At 36.5% G+C, this 27,861-nt stretch overlaps 3 protein-coding genes across 5 annotated transcripts in view; 1 reads left to right on the top strand and 2 right to left on the bottom strand.

The window, feature by feature from the left end:
* Syt7 (Synaptotagmin 7) overlaps positions 1 to 27,861 on the bottom strand; it is a 313,595-nt gene that overhangs the window by 116,339 nt on the left and 169,395 nt on the right. For all 3 annotated transcript variants that reach the window (XM_069044670.1, XM_069044668.1, XM_069044669.1), the window contains exon 3: positions 22,553 to 22,800. In XM_069044670.1, the coding sequence (XP_068900771.1) occupies positions 22,553 to 22,797 (245 nt within the window). In that variant the 5' untranslated portion in view covers positions 22,798 to 22,800. The remainder of the gene's footprint in view (positions 1 to 22,552; positions 22,801 to 27,861) is intronic.
* Positions 20,426 to 22,540, bottom strand: LOC138128442 (leucine-rich repeat-containing protein 15-like). Its single transcript, XM_069044686.1, has one exon. The coding sequence runs from the start codon at positions 21,686 to 21,688 to the stop codon at positions 20,696 to 20,698; it is 993 nt and encodes a 330-aa protein (XP_068900787.1). The 5' UTR covers positions 21,689 to 22,540; the 3' UTR covers positions 20,426 to 20,695.
* On the top strand, positions 22,813 to 23,803 carry LOC138128449 (basic salivary proline-rich protein 1-like). Its single transcript, XM_069044697.1, has 2 exons — positions 22,813 to 23,499; positions 23,547 to 23,803. Exons 1-2 carry the CDS (start codon positions 23,443 to 23,445, stop codon positions 23,751 to 23,753), a joined length of 264 nt encoding a protein of 87 aa, XP_068900798.1. The 5' UTR covers positions 22,813 to 23,442; the 3' UTR covers positions 23,754 to 23,803.

The following is a 27,861-nucleotide window of genomic DNA, read 5'->3' as shown; positions in this document are numbered from 1 at the left end:
AAGATTATTGTCCAGTCCCTTACCTTGCAAAAAATTTGTTTCGATTTCGACCACGTTCGTGGCGTAGATAATGATAGACTTGAGATTATGAAGTTCGAAGATCTTGCTGCAGAGGATTGTCTTGTTCCCAAGATCAACTTCCACCTTTACGGTATTATATTCCGTTCTTATGATACTGCCAGTTCTCTTTTCAAAAGTGGCAGAATTCTTGTTGAGAATATTGTACTCCACTTGATTGATCTGAGCTTTACTACATCCTGAAGAACTTGCAGTAGAGACGCAAGAGATGAGGTAAAACACAACGTAAATGGAGCTCGACATCGTGGTGACTAACGATGGTTGCTAACGATATCATTTTGCATGGTAAGTGTTTCTAACAACGTTCCCTTGACCTTTTGGTAAAAGCAGTAATTTACCTTTTCTAACACGAACGATAGAAAAATAAAAGATGAATACGTACTTCCAAATTGTTATAATTTGGATGGATTAGTAATGGACCTGAGATAGATCCTTGCGTGACACTTTTTCAAAATTCTTGTTTTTGTCATCAAATTTATCTTGATTTTATCATATTTCAAATTTGGTTCAAGAACACAACAACTCGGTGAAGGAAGGACCAAGAACCACATCACTACTAACAAAGATTTTCGCAACTACACAACTTACCCTGCTGGTCTCACAAAAAAGGGACATTCTAAAACCTATTGCTAATTTAGTGTTTTCCAAATAAGTTGTACTTAATGAATGTGGTCATGGTCACTGAAAGTTTGGTATCTTTCTTACAGCTTTAGAACCATTTTTTTGTAAAAAACATCATACAAAACTAATTGGCAAAATATCGTAGATCTAATTTTTGTTGAAATACTCCATTCGCAACATAAAAGACCCAAGAAGCGACTGTGACGTGAGTCATAGCCTACTTTAATTACACAGGCCTGCAAAACAAAACTTTTTAATCGATGTTTTGATTTTGATAACTGATTTTGTATAACATTGGAGCCCTGATTACAAAAATACAATTCATTTTTTTGTATCACGTCAGGTTTTTTCACAATTAACAAAAAAAAATTAAGCAATTTATTTAGGAAAATAAGATGTTTATAATAATTCTTGGTTAATAATTTAACTAAATTTTTTATTCCTTATGAGAATGGCATCTTTAACGCTTTGTGAGGAAACTTCTTTTAATTGATTGCCTGCTGTATTTTTTTTTTGGGGTACATCGAGCTGTAACATCCAGCAAAAGTCTACCATCATTGATACGCTCCATCTTCCTTGATATCACCTCTCCATTTGTTTTATATCTTGGTCAAGATGTTCCCCTTGTTCCTCGCTGACAGCACCAAGATTTTTAGGAAAAAGATTTAAGTGCGAAAAGAGGAAATTCACTTTCAAACTCATATTACATCCCAAGATGTGAAAATTTTTAAACATGATTCTTACAATATTTTCGTAGTCTTCATCTTTGTGATTTCCAAGCAATTTTTCTATGACGTTCTTAAATGCCGTCCAGGCATTCCGTTCAACAACATTCATAGAATTTTGAAAATCATTACCTTTGTACAAAGATCTTATTTGAGGTCCTAACCTCTTTTCATTTGGCATTGGAGAGATCTGGTAACTTTGTACATTAATACTTGAAACATTGTCCATTTTTATCAAGAGGCTTTACAAATTGCTTCATCAACAAAGTTTGATATGCATTGGTCGTACCTAATACTACTTTTTTAGGATACAACTAAATTATTTTTTATTATTGCTTCCCGGTACAAGTCTAGTTCTTAAAGGCCACTTCTTTTGAGTCCAATGCTTGTCTCGTGCCCGGCAGTCCCACTCGCAAATAAAACAAGGAAATTTCGAATATCCATATTGTTGTCCGATATTACAATATCGAAATTTTGAAATAATTCATTCATTCTAGGTGGACATTTCAATTTTAAGAAAAAACGATTTGTGAAAAAACTAGACGTGATAGCGCAAAACCAAAATCATTTTCGTAGTCAGGGGGTCGAAATTGTTCAAAAACTGTCAATTTTATGCAAACATCGAAATCAGTGCAGGCTTGTGTTATCAATTTAAATGATCGCACGGTAGCTTGTGGTACCAAAATTAGGAATACATTAATTAACTTTCTTCGCAACTGTTGAAACTATGGGACCACAGTTTTTGAAACTGCAGATTTTGAAAACGTGTATCGCGATAAACAAAAAATCAAAGAAAAGGAAAGAAAAGGCTGTATGGTAAGGTAAAGAAATTTTCCTTCGTCAGTTTGTCAAGCTTTTTTTCAATTAATATTTATTTGTTAACAATCACAAATGCCTAACAGATCTATGCGGGAATAATATTCGCAATGGTACTATACAATTTGGAGTTTTCTTTAATAATAATTATTATACATTGATTTGTAAACTCACTCTCACTTTCCATCACACGCAAAAGTTTCATAAACAGGTTAATGAAGAAATAAATTAAGTGGAGTTGTAGTTTCAGAGTTTAAAGAAAAAAGCTAGCAATGTTTCGGTGTTGTTTTCGAACAAGGATAAAATTTATTGCTTAATAATAGTGTTACAGGAAAATGGTACTTAGTTACTTGATCGATACAAATTCACTTGCTTGTGAGAAAGCATGAAGTCTTGCGTGGAGAAATTATTTATTACATGCAAGCATGGACATGAACTACCTGCACACTTTATGCATCAGAACGAAATGGGTTGTGCAAAATTTTTAAATACAATTAATTAAGACCTATGACTGACCCTTGAGGAATACCCTATGTCTGTCCAAATAGAAATACAAATACAAATACAAAAAGAAATTAGATTGGCCAATATGAAATCAACAGAACGACCAGTGCAATAAAAATTGGGTGACAGTACGTGCTATCAGGTTCGTGACCAGAAGAACAGGGAAACCATGTCGTAGAAAGATTGTTTTGAATTTTCCAATCGAAAAGCGCTTGCAAAGTTTTTTCGTCCAATGGATTGCAGTCGAGATTCAGAAATGTCAGCTTAAAATCTACCTCAAAATATTCCGGAGAGATGTTCGAGATTCTACTGTTGGACCGGTCGAATCTGACCACATGATGATGTTGAAATATTTCTGGAGGAAGGAATTCAATTCTATTATTCGTCAGAATTAACATGACATTTGTAGCGTTCGACTCGTCGAAAGCTCCCTTGTGGACAGTTTCTATACAGTTACTACTTAAATCGATGAAAACTTTTTTGTTTTCCAGAAACTCAAAAACATTCTTTTGGAGTTTCGAAATCACGTTTCCGGCAGCTCTGAAGCTGTCCAGCTGTGGCAAGCTGACGAAAGTCCACGGATTCAGTTCTTTCAGTTGATTTGCGTCCAGAATGAGAGATTTGAGCTGTGATAAGTTGATGAAAGCTTCTTCTTCTATTGTCTTAATTTTGTTACCAAATAAGGACAAGAACGTGATTTCTAGATTGTGAAAAGTGTGTTTCTTGATTGATTGAAATTTTCCATGCCAAATGACAAGACGATTGCCCAGTCCCTTACCTTGCAAAAAATTCGTTTCGATTTCGACCACGTTCGTGGCCTGGATAAAGATAGACTTGAGATGATGAAGTTTATCGAAGATTTTGCTGCAGAGGATTGTATTGTTCCCAAGATCAACATCCGCGGTTAGGACATTATCTTCAATTCTTACGATACTGTCAGTTCTGATTTGAAAAGTTTCATAATTATTGGTAAAAATTGAGTACTCCACTTGATTGATCCGATCTTTACTACATCCTAAAGAACTTTCAGTAGAGACGCAAGTGATGGTGTAAACCACAACGTAAATGGATCTCAACATCGTGGTGACTAACGATGGTTGGTAACGATATCTTTTTTCATGGTAATTGTTTTTAACAACGTCCCCTTGACATTTTGTTGTCAACAGTAATTTGTCTTTTTTGGCAATTGCGTGAACGATAGAAAAACACAAGATGTATGTGTACTTCCAAATTGGTATAATTAGGATGGGTTAGTACTGGACCTGGGTTAGATTCTTGCGTAACACAAAATTCTTGTGTTTGTTTATAGATTTTCTTGTCAAACCAGTCTATTTCAGTGTTGGATAAATTGATAATGGGGTGAGAAATAAAAAGAGTGAATTCTTATCAAATTAATCTAAAAACTTTTATTTTTTAGCAAAAAGAAAAGAAGCAAATGTTTATTATTGCAGCAATTCCAAGAAATTGTGCTGGACTATTTTTGGGAAAACGTCAACTTTTATTTTGGTTGTCAAAACCTTCAAAAACTCAGATATTTGCATTGTTATAGAGGATTAAATTAATCAAAAATAGCTATTAACATACCTAGCGATGTTATGACTATCATAACTACCGCAGATGTCGGTTTGAAATCCGAGCTCGTAGAGCGAGGATTTTAAGACATCTAAGGTTGTTATGATTCATAACATCCGCGGTTTGTTCATTAGTTTACCGGTTTCAGAATAAGCCGAAGAGAATTTAAAACAATTAAATCCAAACACACAAATAGATTGAGTTGATCGCGTTTGCATGATATGTTCGAGTGTCATAGTTACATTTGGTTGTTTATACAAACAGACATTTCGCAAAATGAGTTTGAATGATAGTGTTTTACGGAAAAACGTCGTAAATGAAGAACAACAAGCTTTAAATAGCTTAATATTCGGCCGAAAGGCAGGAGGTACTTATCTGAAATCATAGAGACACTCAAACAAGGGCAGGATCTAAATAAGGTTACAAGTGTAAATGACAGTGATGTTGGCGTATTTTCATGAACTGGTAAGTGCTCATAGTGTTAGTTTCGTAGCGTATTTATCTTTTTGTTTATAGAGTCGAAGAAATATAGCCCCTCTGCCCCTCATCATTATGGACGTAGGCACTACCCGATGCCCTATGCTATGAAGTGCAGTTCATTTTTACTATGGCAGAGTTCCGTCTATTTAAGTAATTATTGTTGGTTTTAGTTCAGATTGTTTGAATTAATAATGAATAAATTTAGATATTGTCTTCATTTGTTGATTGTTGTTGACATGTCACTACAGCATAACTGTACTAGTACAGTTATGATTCCATAACTGTACTAGTACAGTTATGACTCACCTACCATCCAACTTTTGTGAATGTAAACCAACGCTTAACTATACTGAAACCGGTAAACTTATTAACCAATATCATTTACTAAGAATAAGAGTAGTTAGGGTTGAAAATGTGTACCTACTATTTAATTAAAAAATACATTTTATATTGTACGTGGTCTCACGATATAACCTTGCGGAGAACCGTTGCATGTACTCTCTCTACCACACAAAATAGTTAAGTATGTGTGGTTCCTTGACGAATTTTTGGAAAACTCCAGATACATCTGTCGGCTCAGATCTAGCTTTAAGCAAGTGCGGAATCTCCAAGTCTACATTGGAAGTTACTCAACATTCGTTTGTGATCAGTATTTTAAATTGTGCGCAAACTTCAAAATCACATTGTCAAGGTAAAGCAAAACAAGACTCTTAGAACACTTCGTCAAAAACAAATACAATCACAAAATGCTTTGATAACTGTCACAAACAATATGTGAAAATGTTTGCTCTTGAAGCAACTTCCACAAGAACATTGTGAAGTACGTAGCAAATATTCCAACAAAACATTTGTCTCATTTGTCCAAGCTTCCAATAACTGAAAAGCACAAACAACAAAATAGATTCATTTTTGAATGGACTTTATGTATAAAGTTCATTCAAAAATCAAAAAACCACCACCTGTTGCTTTAGGTTGGTAAAATTTAAAAAACCCTAGGTACATATTTTTTCATACTATGTTGGAAACTATAAATTATGACATTTATTTGAATAAAAATAAAATTCAATTGCTTTGAATTTCGTTCAAATTGTTTTATTATTGCTCAGCAAGTTTCATTTATTTACTGATTCTTATTATTTTTACTTAAACATGCCCAGAAAAACAAGATACTTAATAAACATTTAACCCCAAAATTACAAGTCTCACCAAATTTTACACTAGACAGCGTTGCCGATAGTAATTATCCAGGAAAATGCGACGTTGGTGGTTTTTTGATTTTTGAATGGACTTTACCCTATTCTTTATCTTGGTGAGTGGTCGATGTGAACAAGCAAGCCATGGGTAGCTTTGTAAGTTTTACTTTTTCCACCAAATTTTTGTGTGGTGTAAATCAAATGTTAACTGTCATCGCCGTCATTCAAATTCAGAATCTTCGTCAAACATTCATGTCCAAATCTCGCAATTTTATGTCGCGAAATGTAAGATATCGGTCAATCCGACCAAACATTATGACCGTGCCGGGCAATATTGCGAAGAACTTTGGATTTGAGAAATTAACCGGATTTTTAAACCATAAACCGGACCTAATTTGACCGAAAACGAAAAGTGTGTGGTCGGTCTAGAACATTTTGAAATTCCCAAGCAAGTTATTAAAATTTTAGAAAACGATGCGATGAGAAGAATTGAAGATGACACGTTTGAGGTTATGTCTCGGTGCATGTGAATCATGAGCAATTTAACCTGGAAAATAATAAATAGAAAGACTTTGCGGCGTCTCTGTAAGTACATCATTGTAATATTTGAATATTTTTAACAACTACCAACGAACTTTGCCATGGGAACTTTCAAAAATCCCTAAATTCTACTTGACGGCTGAAAATTTCCCAAAGACCACTCACCAAGATAAAGAATAGTGTATAATAATAGGAAATGTCATGAAAAATGTGTTATTTGCACCATAATAGTTTTTTGATTTTTGTCCAGCGTTTGTCAACAGTTTCCTTTCATAACCCCATTTTTTCCTAACACTTGCAAACAAACACACTAAAAACAAAAGTTGGCGACGTTGTCGGATTTTTTATTTTGAAACAGATCATACAGGGTCATTATAAATGATTGTCCCATCGCATTTGGCGTTGAAAACCCACACAAATTTTGGATGTGCCGCCAGCCTCGCAACGTTAGACAAACTAGTAGACACGTGGAGGGAGAAAAGACTGGAGATGGCACTAATTCAAATAAGTGTACCCGCCCGCGAAAACTACAGAGTCATAAAAGGTTTCTGAATATAGACGCTAGGCCAATGGTTTCCTTCGCCTTCCTTCCAGGCGCATTTTGCTTCTTTATCTAGCGCATGGTGGACTGGGTCATAAAAGGTTGTTGCACGTGCTTTTAGAGGGTTCGCATTTTTAACATGGGCAGCATAGGAAATGCCATCTCCAGTCTTTTCTCCCTCCACGAGTAGACAGATTTCCACTACCGCCAGTATCGCCACCTATCGGCCATACCAGTCGGACCCATGTCCGAGGCTTGCGGCACATTCAACTACGCCACCAACGCCTACTGCGATAATGACCCTGTACTTACATGTTCGGTCAATATCAATTTTGAGTAATTTATGTCAAGGAAACATCGTTTTCAGTTGTCTAAATTTCCAGAGTATTAAATCTCAAATCTAAATTCTGGGTCTGCAAATCTTCGAAAACTCCAGAAGAGAAGAAAGTTATTATCTGATAAATCAACATTCGAAAATCTAGTCTCTTTACGAATTCCTGTGGACATAGTCGTTGCATTTTAGAACTTATAGTTTTTATCGTACCTCAAACGGTGATAAAAGTAATGTGGAAATGACCTTTAATGAACTCAGAGAGATCCTCACGTGACACTTTTCTAAAGTCTTTGTGTTCGTTTAGACATTTCCTAATTCAACTAGACTAATTCAGTATAATTGATAATGGCGCGAAAAGTAAAAAGCAATTAATAATAATTCAAAAAGCTTATTCACTATTATTGGTTGGCTCAAGACAAAACCTTGTGGAATATCGTTGCATATCTATTATCTCGTTTGCTTTTTTACTGTAGTTTATATCATTCTGAACTTATTGATAGATAGTTATCAAATTTATTGTTTAATAATGGGGCTACAAGAAATTGTGCTTAGTTGGTTGATCGATACAAATTCACTGACTTTTCTGTTTTCCAGAAACTCAAAAACATTCTTTTGGAGTTTCAAAATCCCGTTTCTGGCACCTCTGAATTTGTCCAGGTGTGGCAAGCCAACAAAACTCCGCGGATTGAGTTCTTTCACTTGCTTTCTGTCCAGGATGAGCGTTTTGAGCTGTGACAAATTAACGAAAGCTTCTATTGTCGTAATTTTCTTACCAGATAAGGACAACGACGTGATTTCGAGATTGTGAAAAGTGTGTTTCTTTATTGTTTGTGTTTTTCCACTCCAAACGCCACCACCTGGTTGCATCCCCCTCGGAACACCGCACCAGCCAGGGAGAAGGCGAGTCCGTCTCCCACTGAGCTCCTCACCAGGCTGCTGAAACACCCGCCAAGAGCAAAACTGCGCGGTCCCTCAGACTCGCCATTCCATCAAAAACATCTGGATACCACCAGAGTCGAGATTTGTGGCCGCACTTTTCGGTCGTAACAGTACTTATTAATAATTATAAAATTTATTGTATAATAATAGTGCTACAGGAAAATGGTGCTTAATTGCGTGGTCGATACAAATTCACTGTCTTCTGAGCTAAATTGAGAAATCATAAAATCTTACGTGGACGAGATATTACAATCATATGCTTAAGCGAGGGTAAAAAAAAGAGTAGGTACATTGTGTAAAATTTTTAATACAATTTATTTAGATCACTAACACTCTTGTAAAACACCCAATACTCACTGTTATCTAAATTAAAATTTTTATTCTACTCTTGAGTAACAGAATGAAGTGCATGATTACAAAGAGAAATTAGATTAGCGATCATGAAATCAAGAGAATTGTCAATGCAACAAATACCCGGTGACAATACGTATTACCGGATCCCTGACCAAAATAACAGGGATACCATCTCTCGAAAAAATTATTTTGATTTCTCCAGTCAAGAAGCGCTTGCAAAGTGTTTTCGTCTAACGGATTGCAGTTGATATTCAGAAATGTGATGTTAAAATCTTCCTCAAAAAATTCCGGAGAGATTTTCGAGATGCGATTGTTGCTTACGTCGATTTCGACAAAACGATGATGTTGACATATTTCTGGAGGAATGAATTCAATTCTATTATTTCTCAGAAATATAGTGACAGTTGTAGTGTTGGACCCGTCAAAAGCTCCCTTGTCAAAAACTTCTATGCAGTTGCGACTTAAATAAATGGAAGCTTTTTTGTTCTCCAAAAACCCAAAAACATTCTTTTGGAGTTTCGAAATCACATTTTCGGCGGCTCTGAAGTCGGCTAGCTGTGGCAAGCTGACGAAACTCCGGGGATTCAATTCTTTCAGTTGATTTCTGTCCAGACTGAGGGTCATGAGCCGTGGCAAGTTAACGAAAGCTTCTTCTTCAATTGTCGTAATTTTGTTACCGAAGGACAAGGTTGTGATTTCGAGATTGTGAAAAGTGTGTTTCTTTATTGTTTGTATTTTTCCATCCCGAATGGCAAGATTATTGCCCAGTCCCTTACCTTGCAAAAAATTCGTTTCGATTTGGATCACGTTTGTGGCCTGGATAGACAGCGACTTGACATTACGAAGTTTATCGAAAATCTTGCTGCAAAGGATTGTATTGTTCCCAAGATCAACATCCACGGATAGAACATTATCTTCAATTCTTATGATACTGTCAGTTCTCATTTGAAAAGTGGCAAAATTGTTGTTAAAAATTGAGTACTCCACTTGATTGATCTGAGCTTTACTACATCGTGAAGAACTTTCAGTAGAGACGCAAGTGATGAGGTAAAACACAACGTAAATGGAGCTCGACATTGTGGTAACTAACGACGGTTGCTAACGATATCATTTTGCATGGTAAGTGTTTCTAACGGCGTTCGCTTGACCTTTTGGTAAAAGCAGTAATTTACCTTTTTTAAGCAATTGCATAAACGATAGAAAAACAAAAGATGAATACGTACTTCCAAATTGGTATAATTTGGATGGATTAGTAGTGGACCTGAGATAGATCCTTGCGTGACACTTTTGCAAAATTCTTGTTTTTGTTATCAAATTTATCTTGATTTTATCACATTTCAAATTTGGTTCAAGAACTCAAAAACTCAGTGAAGGAAGAACCAAGAACCACGTCGTTACTAACTAAGATTTTCGCAACTCCATAACTTACCTTGCTAGTCTCACAAAAAAGGGACATTGTAAAACCTACTGCTAATTTAGTGTTTTCGAAATAAGTTGTACTTTGAAACTTTGGTATCTTTCTTACAGCTTTAGACCAATTTTTTTTGTACAAAAAAATAATACAAAACTGATTGATTTGTAAACTCACTCTCACTTTCCATCACAAGCATAAGTTTCATAAACAGGTTAATGAAGAAATAAATTAAGTGGAATTGTAGTTCCAGAGTTTAAAGAAAAAAACTAGAAATGTTTTGGTGTTGCTTTCTGACAAGGATAAAATTTATTGCTTAATAATAGTGTTACAGTAAAATGGTACTTAGTTACTTGATCGATACAAATTCACTTGCTTGTGAGAAAGCGTGAAGTCTTGCGTGGAGAAGTTATTATATGCAAGCAAGGACATGAACTACTTGCACACTTTATGCATCAGAACGAAAAGGAAAGAGAATACGTCGTGCAAAATTTTTGAATCAATTAATTGAGACCTATGACTGACCCTTGAGGAATATCCTATATCTGTCCAAATAGAAAATGTTGACCAACTCTTGGGTAATTAAATAAGGTGTGTAACTACAAAAAGAAATTAGATTGGCCAATATGAAATTAACAGAATTACCAATGCAATAAAAATTGGGTGACAGTACGTATTATCGGGTTCGTGACCAGCAGAACAGGGAACCCATGTCGTGGAGAATTGTTTTCAGTTTTCCAATCGAAAAGCGCTTGCAAAGTTTTTTCGTCCAAAGGATTGCAGTCGATATTCAGAAATGTCAAGTTAAAATCTACCTCAAAATATTCCGGAGAGATCTTCGAGATGCTACTGTTGTACCGATCCAATCTGACCACACGATGATGTTGAAATATTTCTGGAGGAAGGAATTCAATTCTATTATTCGTCAGAATTAACATGACATTTGTAGCGTTCGACCCGTCGAAAGCTCCCTTGTCGACAGTATCTATGCAGTTACTAGTTAAATCAATGAAAGCTTTTTTGTTCTCAAGAAACTCAAAAACATTGTTTTGGAGTTTCGAAATCACGTTTCCGGCAGCACTGAAGCTGCCCAGCTGTGGCAAGCTGACGAAACTCCACGGATTCAATTCTTTCAGTTGATTTCCGTCCAGAATGAGGGTTTTGAGCTGTGACAAGTTGACGAATGCTTCTTCTTCTATTGTCGTAATTTTGTTACCAAATAAGGACAAGAACGTGATTTCGAGATCGTGAAAAGTGTGTTTCTTTATTGTTAGAAATTTTCCATCCCGAATGTCAAGACGATTGCCTAGTCCCTTACCCTGCAAAAAATTCGTTTCGATTTCGACCACGTGCGTGGCCTGGATAAAGAGAGACTTGAGATTGCGAAGTTTATCGAAGATCTCGCTGCAGAGAATTGTATTGTTCCCAAGATCAACATCCATGGTTAGGACATTATCTCCGATTCTTAGGATATTGCCAGTTTTTATTTGAAAAGTTTCAAAATTATTGGTAAAAATTGAGTACTCCACTTGATTGATCCGAGCTGTACTACATCCTAAACAACTTTCAGTGGAGAGGCAAGTGATGATGTAAAACACAACGTAAATGGAGCTCGACATCGTGGTGACTAACGGTACTTGCTAATGATAACTTTTTGCATGGTAATTGTTTCTAACAACGTCTCCTTGACATTTTGTTGAAAGCAGTAATTTGCCTTTTCTATGCAATTGCGTCAACGATAGAAAAACACAAGATGAATGTGTACTTCCAAATTGTTATGATTTGGATGGGTTAGTACAAGACCTCAGACAGATCCTTGTGTGACACAAAATTCTGGTGTTTGTAGATTTCCTAATCAAACGGGTCTATTTCAGTGTTGGATAAATTGATTATCAAATAAATCTAAAACCCTTGATTTTTCAGCAAAAAGAAAAGAAGCAAATGTCTATTATTAGAGCAATTCCAATAAATTGTGCTGGACTATTTTTGGGAAAACGTCAACTTTGTTTTGGCTGCCAAAACCTTCAAAAACTCAGATATTTGCATTTTTATAGAGGGTTAAATTAATCAAAAAACTTATTAACCAATATCATTTACTAAGGATAAGTGTAGTTAAGATTGAAAATGTGTACCGACTACTTAATTAAAAAATACATTTTATATTGTACGTGGTCTCACGATAAAACCTTGCGGAGAACCGTTGCATGTACTCTCTATAACACACAAAATAGTTAAGTATGTGTGGTTCCTTGACGAATTCTTGGAGAACTCCAGATACATCTGTCACCTCAGATATAGCTTTAAGCAAGTGCGGAATCTGCAAGTCTGCATTGGAAGTTACTCAACATTAGTTAGTGATCAGTATTTAAAACTGTGCGCAAACTTCAAAATCACATTGTCAAAGTAAAGCAAAAGAAGACTCTTAAAACACTTCGTCAAAAGCAGATAGAATCAGAAATGCTTTGATAACTATCACAAACAAATGTGTTCGCTCTTGAAGCAACTTCCACGAGAACGTTGTGATGTACGTAGGAAATATTCCAACGAAACATTTGTCTCAGTTGCCCAAACTTCCAATACTTCCAAGCTTTTATTGTCTAAACGATTATAGCTGATGTCAAGATGCTGAACTTGAACCTCATCAAAAAATTCAAGAAAGATATGTGAGATATCATTATGCGCCAAATCGATATTCAAGAATCGACGCCCTTTGAAAGCATCTGTATGTACAGAGCAAGTCACATAAGGCTTATTTCTGAATTTATTTTGTACGCGACCAAAAATACTAATGACGCTGACTACTTGATACCGTTTATAATGTGATTTAATTTAGTAATCAACGTAGGTACGTAATTAGGCTAAAAATGTCACAATGACAGTTGATGAATTTAATTTTTGATTTCATTAATCAGGGCAGGATAACGTCATTAGTATTTTTGGTTGCGTACAAAATAAATTCAGAAATAAGCCTTATGTGACATGCCCTGTATAAAGCCAACATTATTTGAACGTAAGTTTATGTCCACAACTCCACCGAAAACTTCTTGGTCCACGGTTTCGATACGGTTGACAGCCAAGCTAATAGAAATTTTTTTTGGTTTTCAAAAACTGAAAAACGTTCTTTTGCAGTTGTGAAATCTTCTTGTTTATACATGCCTCAAAATCTCTCAAACTTGGTAAATCAACAAAACTCCTCGGAGCCAACTCCGTTAATTGATTTGTTGCTATCTTGTTCGCCATCAACTTCCTTATTTGATCATCGAACGTTTGCTGATCGCTCTAATTTTGCCTTCGCTAATGTACAGATCGTCGGCCAGATTTTGGCCTTGCAAAAATTTCGTTTCGATTTCGACCACACTTGTAGCAAAAAGTCCCAACGAATCCACATTAAAAAATCTGTCAAACATTTTGTTACAGAAGACTCGATTGGGTCCGGTCGAAATTACAGTCATCATTTTGGTGTCTGTTGTTGTAGTTACGATTTTTTCTGTTTTGTATTCAACACTCTCCTTACCTGTCATCGTCATGTAAGTACTCCATCAAAATTATCTCGATTTAATCACACTGGAAATTTGCTTGAATAAGAACAGAAGAACTGAAACAAAGGAGAAACCACGGACGACTCCACATTGTGACAAACCAAGTTTCTCCTAAAACTACCCAACACAGCAACTTATCTTACTTGCTTGACAAAAAAGCGACATTGTTCGAAGCAATTCGTAATTTAGTGTTTTCGAAACATGTGGTAACGTTACAACTGTTCAAGCTTCAAGGTTCAGAAGTTTGGTAATCCTAACTACAAGCTTGGTCTTCTTCACAGCTATTAAAGAATTTTTTTGGCTCTTAAGTTGTACCCAACTACAGAGTTAGTAATATTGGGAATGATAATTTGGTTACATTATAGTATTTTACAGTAGAAGTCCGTTAGGATAGCCTTTACTGCCGAGCCGGAGATTTTGTGAGACGAGCTCGCAGAGCGAGTCGAATAATACTGGCGAGGCTGTAAAGGCCCTAACGGACGTGTATTGTACAATAGTTTTTGCAATATCTCTACGATTCGTTCACAATTATCTTTTTGAAATACATTTTTTTCAATGCCATCGAAAAAACCGAATGATTTAATAAGCGTGCGGAGGACGTCGTCATGTCAACCGTTGTTTGTGAAAAAAAAATGTTTCAATGTTGTTTGTCAGATTTGTTCAAAGCTTAACTTTCCGTTGAAAATAAATGAATGAAATCAATAAAAAATCGCAATCAAGATATGCCCGATGTCCGGAAGTGAGGTATCGTTATTGCCTGCAAAATCATGCTTGTGTTAGTCTTAAAATTGTGAAGCATCATCTTCGATCTTGTCTACATTTGCTGCTGTTTGTCAGATTTGCTCAACACTTAACTTTTCGTTGAAAATAAACGACTGAAATCAATAAAAAACCGCGATCAAGATATTCCCGATGTCCGGATGGCCGCAGAGCAAGTGAGGTCATCGTTATTCCCTGCAAAATCGCGCTTGTGTTGGTGTTAAAATTCTGAAGCATAATCTTCGATCTCGTCTACATCTGCTAGTGGCATACGGATTTCGATTAATTCAAGGTGTGTCCCATAACATTAAACATTAATTATTGTACCAATTGTAAAAAAGTTGAAAAATAAAGTTTAGATCTACGTTGCTATAGTTATTTAATCATTCATAACGGCCACTCCCGCTCATAACGGACACCCTTAACGGACTCCGGCCGTTATGAGGTTGTTTACATGGAGACAAACAATCCGGAAAGCCACCTTTAACAAGTAGGTATTACAAAAAATACTAAAACAAATTTTATTTGTTTATTGTTTATTTTATTTGCTACGAATCTGAAACAATCAGTGCCTATCTCTATGTATTTTCGTTTCGAATAGAATTTTGTCCAATTAAAGATGTATCGATTTTAAAATATTGTGAGTGGTGATAGATAAAGTGTTGTAGGTGATTACACAAATCCGACTCTGGACTCGATGTGCAGACTTCATATGCCTGTTGTTAATCATTAGAACGAACAAAATAAGAAAATGTTCCCTTTTGAGGCTTTATCATCATTATTGTGATTATGAGCCTAAAATGTGTACTTCTTGGTGACAAATTCTAAAAATTTGAAGACGAAGTGGTGCATTTCCAATTTCGCTTTTCAATTTTCAACGCGAATTCCAAAATCTCACTTTTCAGCTCGCCACACTTAATTTTGGCAAAATCTTCCAGTAAAAATAAACAGAACCAGGATTTCATTAACGACAAAAGCAAACAAAGGGGGAAAAATGTCTGCTGGAATTATTTGGACAATGATTTGAAATATGATGCGGGCGAGGTGGTAAATATGTCAAGGAAACATCTTTTTTGATTGTCTAAATTTCCAGCAACTCTTAGATTTTGTTGACCAAAGTATTAAATCTCAAATCTAAATTGTGGGCCTGCAAATCTTCGAAAACTCCAGAAGAAAAGAAGATTAATCTCTGATAAATCAACAGCAAAGCAAAAAATGAACCAGGGGAAACTCCACATCGTGACAAACTAAGCGCTCAACACAACAACTCATCTTGCTTTCGTCACAAAAACTCTAGAGTGGTTGGAGTTAATAACAATAATGTTTTGCTTTTTGAAAGCACTCAATTTGATGACTTCCACGGAAATTGCAATTTTTTGCTCCTTTTGATGGTAAAATCTAAAAATGTTTTGAAAACTCCAATTCTGGCGCCACATCGACAAGACGAAGCAAAAAAATCTTTTAGAACATTTTGGCCAAAATAAACAGAACCACGATTTCCTTAACGATAAAATCAAACGAAGAGAAAACACGTGTGTTGGAACCAGCTCGAAGACGCTTCAAAAGATGATGATGAGGAGGAGGTGGTAAATATCTTAAAGAAACATTTTTTGCACTTGCCCAAATTTCCAACAACACTAGCGTCCCATTGTCCAAAGGATTAAATGTCAAATCTAGATTCTGGACGTGCAAACCTTCAAAAACTCCGGAAGAGATGTGTTGAATATTATTGTCCGACAAGTCAACCTTCAAAAAACAACTTCCTTTGAAAACTCCCGCGGGCAAGATTTTGATCTTATTGACGGACAAATCGAGAGTGTCAATCCCAATTGTCAACTCACTGAAAACTTCTTGCTCCACGGTCTCGATAACGTTGGCATTCAGGACAATCGAAGCGTTGTCGCTTTGCAAAAATTGAAAAGCATTCTTTTGCAACTTTGAAATACGGTTAAGGCTTGAAAAGAAAGTTTTCAACTTCGGTAAACCAACGAAACTTTCCCAATTCAACTCTTTTAGTTTGTTTCGGCTCAAATTGAGTTGTTCAAGTCGCGACAGATTAACAAAGGCTTCGTTTTCAATTCTCATAATATTGTTACTTTCCAAGAGTAAAAGTCTTATCCTGAGATCCACAAACGTCTGTCTCCTTATAGTTTTCATATTTCCATGGTTTATTTCTAATCGATCTTGTAAGTCTCGTCTTTGCAAAAAATGTTTCTCAATTTCGACCACATTGTTAGCGTAGATGTTCAACGAAGAGATATTTAAAACAGTGTCAAACATTTTGTTGCAAAGAATTTTGTTGTCTCGTACGTAAACAATAACCAACATGTCGTATACTGCAGTAACAATTTTACTCGTTGTGGTTTTAGACTCATTGTAGTCTCGTGTCCAAGTCGTGTAGTCCATCAAGGTTATGTTGCATTTAAAATTCGATTCTAGAAAGACACTAGAAGTTAAGTAAACTGTGATGCAGAATGCACTCCACATGGTGATACGTAATTCACGTCATGTACATCACAACAAAATGATTCAAGTTCTGACAGACAAGCCTTACATGGATAATGACAATTATTTTTAGGGTAATCCACAAAGTGCCACATTAGTAGAGGGAATAAATTATTCAAAGAGCTCATTCGTTAATATTCTTTTTCAAACAATGAAGATATCTACGATCGAAAGATTAAATTAATATGACCGAAAAAAAAAAGTTTTTGTAACGTATTTGGGCTTACGACAGACCCTTGCGTAGCACCAGTTACGTAATACAGCTGTTTGTCCCTCTAATATATATTCTCGCTAATAAATTTGTATTATTTTTTTACAAAACCGTGACTACTACACAAAAGCCGTAAACAATTAAAAGTAATCAGAGATAATTTTGTTCCACTTTTAGCTTGAAAAAAAAATGTATTTGAATGTTGGACTTATTGTGCAACCGAAATTTACAAACAATAGGAAGTAAATGGGAAATTAACAAGATAATTGAGTAAAATACTTCCACACAAAGGAGCCTTAAGGGTTGAACACGTAAATTGTGCGTGGGTAATGTCGGCAGGAAATGTAATAGGTTGGTAACATCGAATTCTGTAATTGTTTGTTGAATTCAAATGGAACTCCCCACTATAATGTTAATAATGAAGTGGGTGGCAATACAACGCAGCAAATTAACAATTCTGAGGTAGTTTTTGGGTTACAAAGAGATAAAAACCAAAGAAATTGAATGAAAGCAAGATGTCCTACGTCTGCTGTTTTCGTTTCAAGTGGATTAAAGACAGTGTTACTGCTTGAAAAAAATATGCGAAAATGCGTCAAATCTTGTTGATTGTTGAATCCATTCTAGAGAAACTGGGTCCTTGGAAAGTTTAAATCGATTCGCTATATTAGGCATGATAGCTGAATCTGGAGTGGGAAATAAAAACGCAGAAATTTCTAGCTATAGTAGAAGTATATCAAAATAAATTCGAAGTAGTTTGGAGCAGAATGAAACTAGTTATATAAGAAAAACATGGAAGACAACTAGAAATAAAATAAGAAAGAAAGTAATAAAACTTGAAGCAATAGGGAAATTGTTTTTTTTTCATGATAGTTAACACTTTCGTAACATTTTGAAAATGATACTTTCTATCACCAGGTTAGAATAAAAGAAGAGGAAAATATAAAATATGTGTATGGAAAACAAATCTATCGCAATAAAGATAAGAATAAAATGTTCTCAGATTTATTAAGGCGAAACAAAGAAAATAGAGAGACCAAATGGAAATGCAGAATTGAATTTGAATTATCTTTTTACTTAAGTGATCATCACAATTGCCGGATCTTAGTCCTATACGAAATGTTTGGATCAGCTGGGAAACTACCCATAAAGTGTAAAAATGTAGAGTTAGAGAAAGAGACGAGGAAAGAAGATTCGAAAAATCTCAGAACTCTAGCATCAATCTGGTGTTGAAATAACAACAGTGAAAAACTAAACAGGTGTAGAATAACAACACTACATGCGTTAAAAGGAATATGATTTAAAAAAACAGAAGATAAAAACAATAAAGGTTCACATCGCACGAGAAATACGGACTGTCTATAAAAGAATGTAGGATCGCAGATGGCTCTGGAATTTGCCACCTCGTTTAAATTTATGAAATACTAATCGCAAACTCAAATATTCACAAGCTGTCACTCATTTCCGTTTTCGTAGTCATGCTTTGTTGTTTCTTGTCTTCCTGGTCTATTTATTCTTAAAAAAAAGCGTTTTCCAAAACTAGATAATTTCCGGTGGTGTCTTTATCTATTTTTATATTGAAAATCGTACGACACTCATTAATGACCAATAGAAAAATTAGTTCACGAGCCATAACCATGGCAACAAAAAAATTTCTTGGAAAATTTGTGTAGGTAGACCAACCTAACTGTGATTAATAAGTGGAAATTTTTTCAGCCAATCAAAATCATTTATTTTGTTGTTGTCTTGGTTATGGCTCGTGAACTAATTTTTCTATTGGTCTTTAATGAGTGTCGTACGATTTAAAAATTTATAATTGAAGAAGCATAATGTCCGTGTCGTTGCGATTTTCTTAGCGAATATGTCCTCGTGCATTGATTAATATCCGGAAATTTTATTCTCATGCATTTCCAAAACGTAATTAGCCCTCGTGTTCCACTCGGGCTAATTAATACGTTTTAGAAATGCATTCGAAAAAATGTCCGGAAATAATCAATGCACTAGGGATATTATAAGTGAAAATCAGCATAATTTTATAACCTCGCAGATATTTTAGAAGGAATTGGTAAAATTGAACAAAATTAATTAATTAGAATGTCTTATTACCGCAACGGTGTTAAAAGAGACGAAGAATGGACATACAGCGTTCAAGCTTGCAAAGAAGAATTTTTAGCCAACTACCCGGACCAAAACGTTTTTGAAAAGTCCCTCGCAGCTCACATACATTAAATTGTTAATCGTTTTGTTACTACCGGTAGGTAGTGTTGAAAAGGGGAAATCGTCAGGTCCTCCGAAGGTAATTGAAGATGTAGTTGAAAGTATACGAGATCATTTAGAAGAACATTCCTTACCAGACTGTTTCTTCAAACTTATTTACCTCGCAATATACCTCATAAAATTGTTAAAAAGAACTTGCATTTACATCCATATAAAGTAACAACTGTACAAAAGCTCCTCCCTAATGATCCTGAAAGCCACATAAATTATTATAACTGGTTTCAGAATGATCTGTTCGCCTGAAAAACGAAGTGTATAAACCACATTAAATAAGTTAATAGAAGAGATTACCAACTGTTGTCGTAACATCAATGACCAGATGTTACCAAACGGAGTCATGGATGTTATTTACCTTATTTTTAAGTGTATAATAAATATGTAATTACTTGAGAGTGTTGAGACCTGTCAATAATGCATTTCATTATTTTATTTTTATTTCATTTATTTTGTCAAGCTAGGCAACCAGTAAAACCAATTTGCTCTGAAGTTTGCATATCGTAGATAATACTAACATTATTCGAGTTCTGGTGAAAGAGTCGGCAAACTTTCAACGCCTACTAGGATCCCACATTCATTTATAGACACTCTCTAGAAGGTTACATCACAAGGCAAAAACAACAATTATAAATAGAATGACTTTGTGATACTCATGCTAATAAGGTAGAGCAAATATAATTGTTGGTTCAGCGGAGATCATAAACAGAATAGTATATTATGATACAAGTTTATAAGGAAGCCTTTAGAGCACGCGCGACGAGTTTAAGAGCACGACGCATAGCGGAGTGCTTTTAACGTCGCAAGTGCTTTAAAGGCCCTTATAAACGTGTAGCATGCGATATTTTTTATTATACTTGCACTACAAATTGTAGCTTAAGCTGTGAGGTCTGAATGCGCAGTGGCTAACACTAGTTTTGTCGCATTTCTTTGCTGCTTCCAGGACCTCTTTATCGGACCTCTTTATTCAACTTTGAGCATCCCTCACAGCTCAAGCTACAATGGGCAAGCTGTACCTAAGCGACCTTAAAGCTTTAGTGTTTTAAGGGCCCTTTTTCGCACGCATTTTAGTGTCAAAAACAAGGATTATGATTCAGGTATAATAAAAAAGACATTATTAATGTTTGTTAACATTTTAATTGATAACATTTTTCACTTTCAGAATTTGAATCTAAATTTCTTTTTGCGAAGCTAAGGCATAGGTGCAGAGATAATCTTAATAATTTTCTGACAATGTTGTGTCAATAAATGAAATTTTTTTCTTATACTTAATCATGTTATCAAATATTTTGCAAATCACTACCATCAAATTAAATTCAGAAGCATTAACATGGCAAACATCAGAGAAAAAGTCTCAGTTTTTATCGCACTGTAACAAAAAAGTGGAAGGTACTGCAAAGAAATATTATTCCCAGTAGCCCAAATCTCGATCGTTTGTACAGTTTCGTTATCCAGAGGGTTGCATTGAATCTCCAGAAACTCTATATAAAACCTGCCTTGAAAAAAATCTGGAGAGATGTGAGAAATGTTATTGTACCCTAGATCAATCCTGGAGAAACTACCCCCTTCAAACATTCTTCTGGACAAATCTCCAATCGCGTTACGCTCCATAATCAACTCTACATTTTCAGCGCTCGACCCAGAAAAAATATCTTCATCCACAAATTCGATTAGATTTTCGTGTACATCGACAATTGAATTGTTTTGTCTTAAGAAGAGAAAGACACTTTTCTGCAAGTGCGTAATCTTGTTATCTCCTGCACGAAACTCGACGAGTTGTGGCAACCCAACAAAACTTCCAGGTTCCACTTTTGCCAACAGATTTGCCTCCAAACTGATCCTCTCCAGCCGCGACATGTTCACAAACGCTTCATCTTCGATTGTTGCTATCTTGTTATCAGGCAAGTTCAAAATGGCTATCTGGAGATTTGCAAATGTGTGCTTCCTTATGCATTTTATCCATCCGTGGCCAATTTCAAGAGTATCGTCCAGGTCTTGTCCTCGCAAAAATCCACTTTCGATCTGGACAATGTTTCTCGCGTAGACGACGAGTCTACTGATATTTTGCAAATTGTTTAACATTCTGTTGCAAAGGATTGTGTTGTTCATGGTATCGAGGGAGATTTCTTTGGCGTCTGGTCTCATGCTCACGATTGTGTCTGTTTTCGTTTCACTTTTCTTCCCGGTATACATAATGGTGTATTCCATTTGAGTGAACTGCGTTTCGTCGTCGACTGTCAAATTTGCACCAAGAACAAGAGGAACGAGACAGAACAAGATGTGACAACACGACCACATCGTGCTTGTTGTGAGGAAATTTTAGGCCACGTCAGAAAAAAATTACTTCCAAAGACATTTCCTAAATTATTGGATTTCGAAATGCTTAAAAGCATTCTCAATAATGTCACATTAGTAAGTATTAAGTTAACTAATTTATAAGTGCTCCATGCTAGAAAGAAAGGAAAAGGAGAAATGTGAGAGAAAAAGTGCACATATTTCATACTGGAGCTTTCAAATCAATTTACAACGATCTTAAAGATTTTTCTAGAAAGAATAACATTCTTGAAACTCATTATTATTATTATTATTTATGTGACAGATGCATTAACAAGATTTCTTCGTTTCATTGAAGCATCCATCAAACCAGCAAACATGTCTCTCTAATTTAATCCTCCCCATACGGACCCCATCTCCTCCCTCCATCCCCCTTTGTGCGAAACAAATTACATCAAACGATACAGAGTTTAATTAGCACCATCTCGAGTCCCTCCCGATGAACACAACCTTGGAAGCTTTTAACAAATTGGCAAAAGCTCTCCGTCGCCCTCAACAGAACGAAAATAATGACGGCGTAATTATATTTATTCCATCGGGGGTCCAGTTGTGCATTTGATGTGTTATTGCGACGCCACCCCCGACGCTCTCACTCACTGCCACCGCCACATAGGATCAATACCGCCACACTCTTGGCGCGGACCCATTTCACAGCCTCCACAACGATATGGGTCGCGATGTGAACCGCGTCTGGGGGCGGCGATTTTTAATCGGGTTTGAGATAATCGCCGCTAGCGGGGCGTGCGAACGAGCTGGTCCCAAACGGGACCAAAGGGGCGCTTATCGAGAGGAGTCTCCCGGGGGCGTTTGGGTGTTTGCGTGACTCACCCGAGGGTCTTCGTCGATATGAGGGGCGTCTTGAGACTGAGGAAACCGTTAAGGCGGGACTTTTTCTCATGGCCTGCTTCGAGTCGGCTGCTGTTGGCGTCCGGAGAGTCTTCGTCGTCGTCATCGTCGCGCTTGCGGCGGCGCTTGTGGAAGAAGTAGCAAGCGGCGCCGATCCCGGCTATCAGGATCAAGGCGGCCAAGCTGGAGAACACCGCCGTCAGGACAATGTCGCGCTTCTGCATCATCAACTAGAAAAGAAAAAAAATGTTCAGTCTTATGTAACAAAGCTAAAATCAAGGCAAAAATAAGTCGCTTTATAGGCAACCAACAATACTGCCGATAATGCAGGATTCTTCAACGCATTAAGTGATTATCTGCTGAAACCGAGAAGTGGATGGGCGGGGCGTCAGTTGCCACTAAATCGCGTATTTCTCTAGACCACGTGACGTCCCCTTTTCGCAAGCCCTTTGCTGTATAATTAATTTGGTCGAGTCTGTAAGCATTAAAGTCAAAAATGAAGTGACACCCTTCGAAATAACTTCCCTGCGGCCAATTTATAGCTCGTTAAGCGTCATTTCACCCTCGCCTTTTCCATGTTTAACGAGCCGAGGCCCGATTAGGCCCCGATAACACCTGACTGTGACTTGGATGACTCGGCGTGTTTGTGTTTGGGGTCCTGCCTGTGTAAATTCGGTCGAAAAAGATTAATAGACGGTTTTCCGTTCCAGAAAAAATGCAAATTATCACCGCAACACCTCAAATAATTGTAATTAACACGGTCGTGCGCACAAAACCGCGCTTCCGATCATTTGCACTGATTGTCGCTACGCTCCGCGTCCTCCGCCGCCGATATAAACCCCAAAGAGCGCTCTGCTAAGCCAAAAAGCAGAATGAGGGTGTCATGTGTCGCGATAGCGGTTTTGGTGTTAGCTGTGGTGCTGGTGGAGGTGAGAAATTTGGAAAAATTTGAAAAACGTTAATGAATTGTTCGCAGGGTGTTCGCCAGGACAAGGTTGGAATGTTGGCGTTTAGGACGGCGCAAGGAGGTCCGCCGGGACCGCCGCCGGAAGGGGGACCGCCCCCAGGTGGACCGCCACACCATGGACCACCGCCGAATGGGTCGCCGCCCGGACCGCCACCAAGCGAAAGCAGCACTGATAGCACGACCGCCGCTACCGCAGAAACAGAGTCAAGTTCCTAATTATGCAGTTAATATTAAATTATCTGGTTTCAGCACTAAAAAATTGAAAAATCAATTGTGTTGTTTTTGTTCATCTTTATTACCTCGTTATTTAGACGCCAATGCAGGCAACCAACAATACAGTCGATAATGCAGGTTTCTTCAAATATTTAGATTACAAGTCGTAATTAAATCTCTAGCAGATGATTAATATCCACTTTGGTTCTTAGTTCAGTAAAAAAAAATGTTGTAACTGACGAGACCGCGCAAAACATGAAACGTTTTCTCATCAAAGAGCACAAAAGAATTTTATAATCTAAGCCTGACGGTGGTGGTCTTTCAAACGTTCTAGAGCGGTCCCTCGAGGGAAGTTAAATGAATTTTTCTACGTTGGCATCACTGCTAATTGTCTGCTCAGGTAATTTAAACTTTAATCAGGGCGTCTTAATTGGGTTAGGTTAATACAGGACCGGCTTCAGCTAATTCGCCATAATTACGTATAAAGCAGAGGTAAGCCGAAGCTTCGTATCAAGACTAGTACAGAAACTCTACACTTGGCTTGATCTAAAATAATTAATTCCTTCATTTTTGTTAAGAGAAATTAGAAATAATCAATCTTGAGCGCGTGCTAAGAATCAGAAGAAAAAGAAGAACAAGAAGGTAAAAGCGAAAATCTCCAAGTTGCGGCAACAGCCCCGCAAGCACAAATCGGCCAAACCGAAGGCTAAAGTGAAGAAATGCAACGAAAGAAGATTCTCTAATCCAAATTAAGGGAAGAAGCGAAAAGCTACTGAAGATTCGGTTGGAATGGGGCTTGTAAAAGTGAAGAAAAAAGGGCTTATGCTAGCTTAAAACGAAGAAAAACTGAACTAGAAACAACAGAAAGAATAAAAAATAGAAAGTGGTAGGGGTAAAAAAGTAATAAAGAAAATGGAAGACTTTTTTCCATAGTAGGAACACTAGAGTTAAACGTTTTTGTTTTATTTTATACTACGTTCTTCTATTTTCTCTTCTGCGGTTTCTGCTTTCTGATTTTGTGGTTCTAGGTCCTTGAATGTCTTTTATAGATTTCTTTTCTACTGTATTCATTAATTTTGGTTTAGGACAAAAAGAGAAATAGACGACAGATTTTGCTACAATCTGGGAAATCAACCCAACCAACAACACAACTATTGTTTAACTGGATGTTTTGAGCAATTGTTGCACACACTAATTCCTTCTATTGTTGCCCCTAATGGGAGAATAATTTACCAATAATTGCAAACAATCTACTCGCACAAATCTAGAATCTCCAACAAAACTCTCCAGTCCAGCTTACACCATGAGACTAAACCCCGTTTACTTCTTCCTATTTCTGATAATTCTCAGCTTCGTGAGTTGGTCCCATTTCCACGATTGCGCTTTTTGACAAAGTTTCGAATTGCAGTTGTTCGAGTGTGATGCCGCGGCCAAGAAGAAGAAGAAGGCGAAGAACGCGAAGTTGCAACGTCAGAAATCACGAAAACGCGTAAAAGCGAAGAGAACATCTAAAGCAAAGATCAAGCCGAAACCGGGCCGCAAGGTTGCGAAGAAGAAAGGGAATTCGCCGGCGACAGGTTTTTATGCGCCAGCGCCCCCGGGGTCGCTGAATGCCCCTATGCCACCGGTAGGTTATGGAGAAGGGGGCGGGATGGAGTTTGAACTCCCGGATGTGTATCCGGCCCCACCAATGGACTTGATTTGGTCGAATGAAACTTTAGAAGAATAAAAGAAGCAGGAGAAAATTTTTGTTCTTGAAATAAATTGAATTTTGAGGAAGTTTTGTGTACTCTTAATAAACTAAACATCTTCAAAGTGAAACGAAGAAGAAGAAATATCGTCTTCTAACTGCTACTCCGTGAATTGAATTCGTTTTTTGGTGGTTTTAAAGCGAACGCACCTTGAGTGTTTTCCACCAATTTCCTCAAGTCTGAATTTATCCCTTGATTGGTAATCTTTGAAGCAGTTAATTGAGTTCTATCATGGGGCGTCTTTCATAATGCGCAATAATCTAGACGCTGATGATAATTGATAAGAAAGTGGAAGCAGAAAGGTGGCGCCGATAAATGACAGAAGTGACGTCACAACGTCATAACCACACAATACGTGACAATCCTGTATAGATATCAAAAAACAATTCAATATTTTGGTGTCTGCCATTATTCGAACAAAAAAATTAATTGTCTTAGCTTCATTCAGCTTAAAATTACAAACGTCAAAAATTCACATTATCCGACAAGTCTAAACGGAAGTAGCGCCCGTTTGAACCTCATTTATTACACAAAACATTCACTAATCGCGTTTTAATTTTAGATGAACCGGTATCACACAGGAAATGACACGAAGTGTTACCAACTAAAATTTGGTTCGGTTTTTGAGTCAGTTTTGATGTAAGTCGTTTTTGACGTTGGATAAATTTTGAAAATTTATCATAGGAATAGAAGCCAAATCATGTCAAGAAGAGAAGATGTTGGAGAGGTGGAGAGCGTTTGACAGATGTCACTCAACGTAACAGTAGGGACTGCAAAGGTCACAAGCGACAAAAGACAAACAAAGCTAAGTGGAGGGTCGGGGAATGAAGAAAAGAATGAAATGGAATACATTATTGTTAATAAAAATGTTTAAAAAGAAACAAAACATGAGCCTCAATGTTGTTAGTTTTTGTTACATTATTTCTATATTATACTAATCTTTATTGTTCCATATTATAATTCCTCTATATTAACTTGGTTCAATTTGTTATTAACAGCTTCCACTACCTGCACTGTCAGTACTATCTCTCTCTAATCCGCCCCCCCCCCCTTCACCACTAAAACCCTCCCAGAAACCAGTATAAAAGGAGGCACACCAACACAACATCGACTCATAGCCACGACATGAAGCTTAAACCAATCTACTTTTTTCTGTTTTTGATAATTCTAGCATTCGTAAGTAGAAGTGAAATGACCATTAAATTTGAAGAAAAAAGCAAATTTTCTTTAGATCCTCGAATGTGACGCTGCTGGTGCTAAGAAGCAGAAGAAGAAGAAAAAGAATAAAAAGCAAGTGAAAGCGAAGAGTGCGAAAGTGCGACAACAACTTCGCAAGCACAGGCCAGCGAAAGTGAAGAGTAAAGTTAAGAAAACGCAACCGAAAAAGAATACCAAAAGCGGAGTGCCGAAACCTAGGACTGATACTAAAAGAATGAATTCATGGTCGAATGGACCAACGTGGAATGGGATGCCAGTTATGAGAAGTTTGCCCATTCCAGAGTTCAATGAGACATGGTTCGAAGAAGAAAATATGACGATGCCGATGCGCTTTGATTTGGATGAAGAAAACTACGAGGCTACGAAATTATAGGAACTATTATAGATAAAACCTAGAATAACGCAACAAAACAAAATTTTTAAAAATCCTTATATCATACTTTCTGAAAACTAATTTAAAAAAATATATAACAATATTCATCAAAAATTAAAAGAACCGACTAAAAATAGTGAAGAAATTGTAGCTCACTGAAGACTGAACGCCAAAATAATGTCAGTTCGGATTCCAATTATGTTCTTCAGTATTATTAGATCATATTCTAGTTTCCAACAATTGCTTATTTCTTATCTTGTAGTTCTATATTTTTTATTGCTTTTTATTGTTGTGGTTGTTATTTATTAGATGAATAAATAACTGCGAAATTGTAAAAAAAAATTGTCAGAAAATTCTGCAAATGCAACAAGAGAAGAATAAATGAAGAAGAAAATTCTTCCGAATGGTGTACCGACACATTTTTGAAATGAATTTAAGTTTTGAGTAATTATAATCGTAATTAAAGAATCTAATCAACAAGATAAAGAAGGGTAAATAAAGAAGAAAGTCTTAGAATCGCTAGGTTATGTCGGTTTTTATTTTTGATACTTCCATAAATTCTAAAAATTCAAAATATGATAAATAAATTGTTGAAATAAAATCTCTTCTTTCTTCATTTTCTATCGAGTTTCCAGTGCCAGCACCATCAGCATTTGTTACTAGATCCCCCATAGAAATCCATATAAAGGAACTTTTCCTTTATATCTACAAAACGAAGCTAGCAAGTGTACTTCTTGTTTCTGATAATTCTAGCTTTTGTAAGTACAGA

This window comes from Tenebrio molitor, chromosome 4 (genome assembly GCF_963966145.1).
Source record: "Tenebrio molitor chromosome 4, icTenMoli1.1, whole genome shotgun sequence".
Classification (NCBI taxonomy): Eukaryota; Metazoa; Arthropoda; class Insecta; order Coleoptera; family Tenebrionidae; genus Tenebrio; species Tenebrio molitor.
Note: the sequence above shows the minus strand (reverse complement) of the source record. Positions and strands in the feature narration are given on the sequence as shown.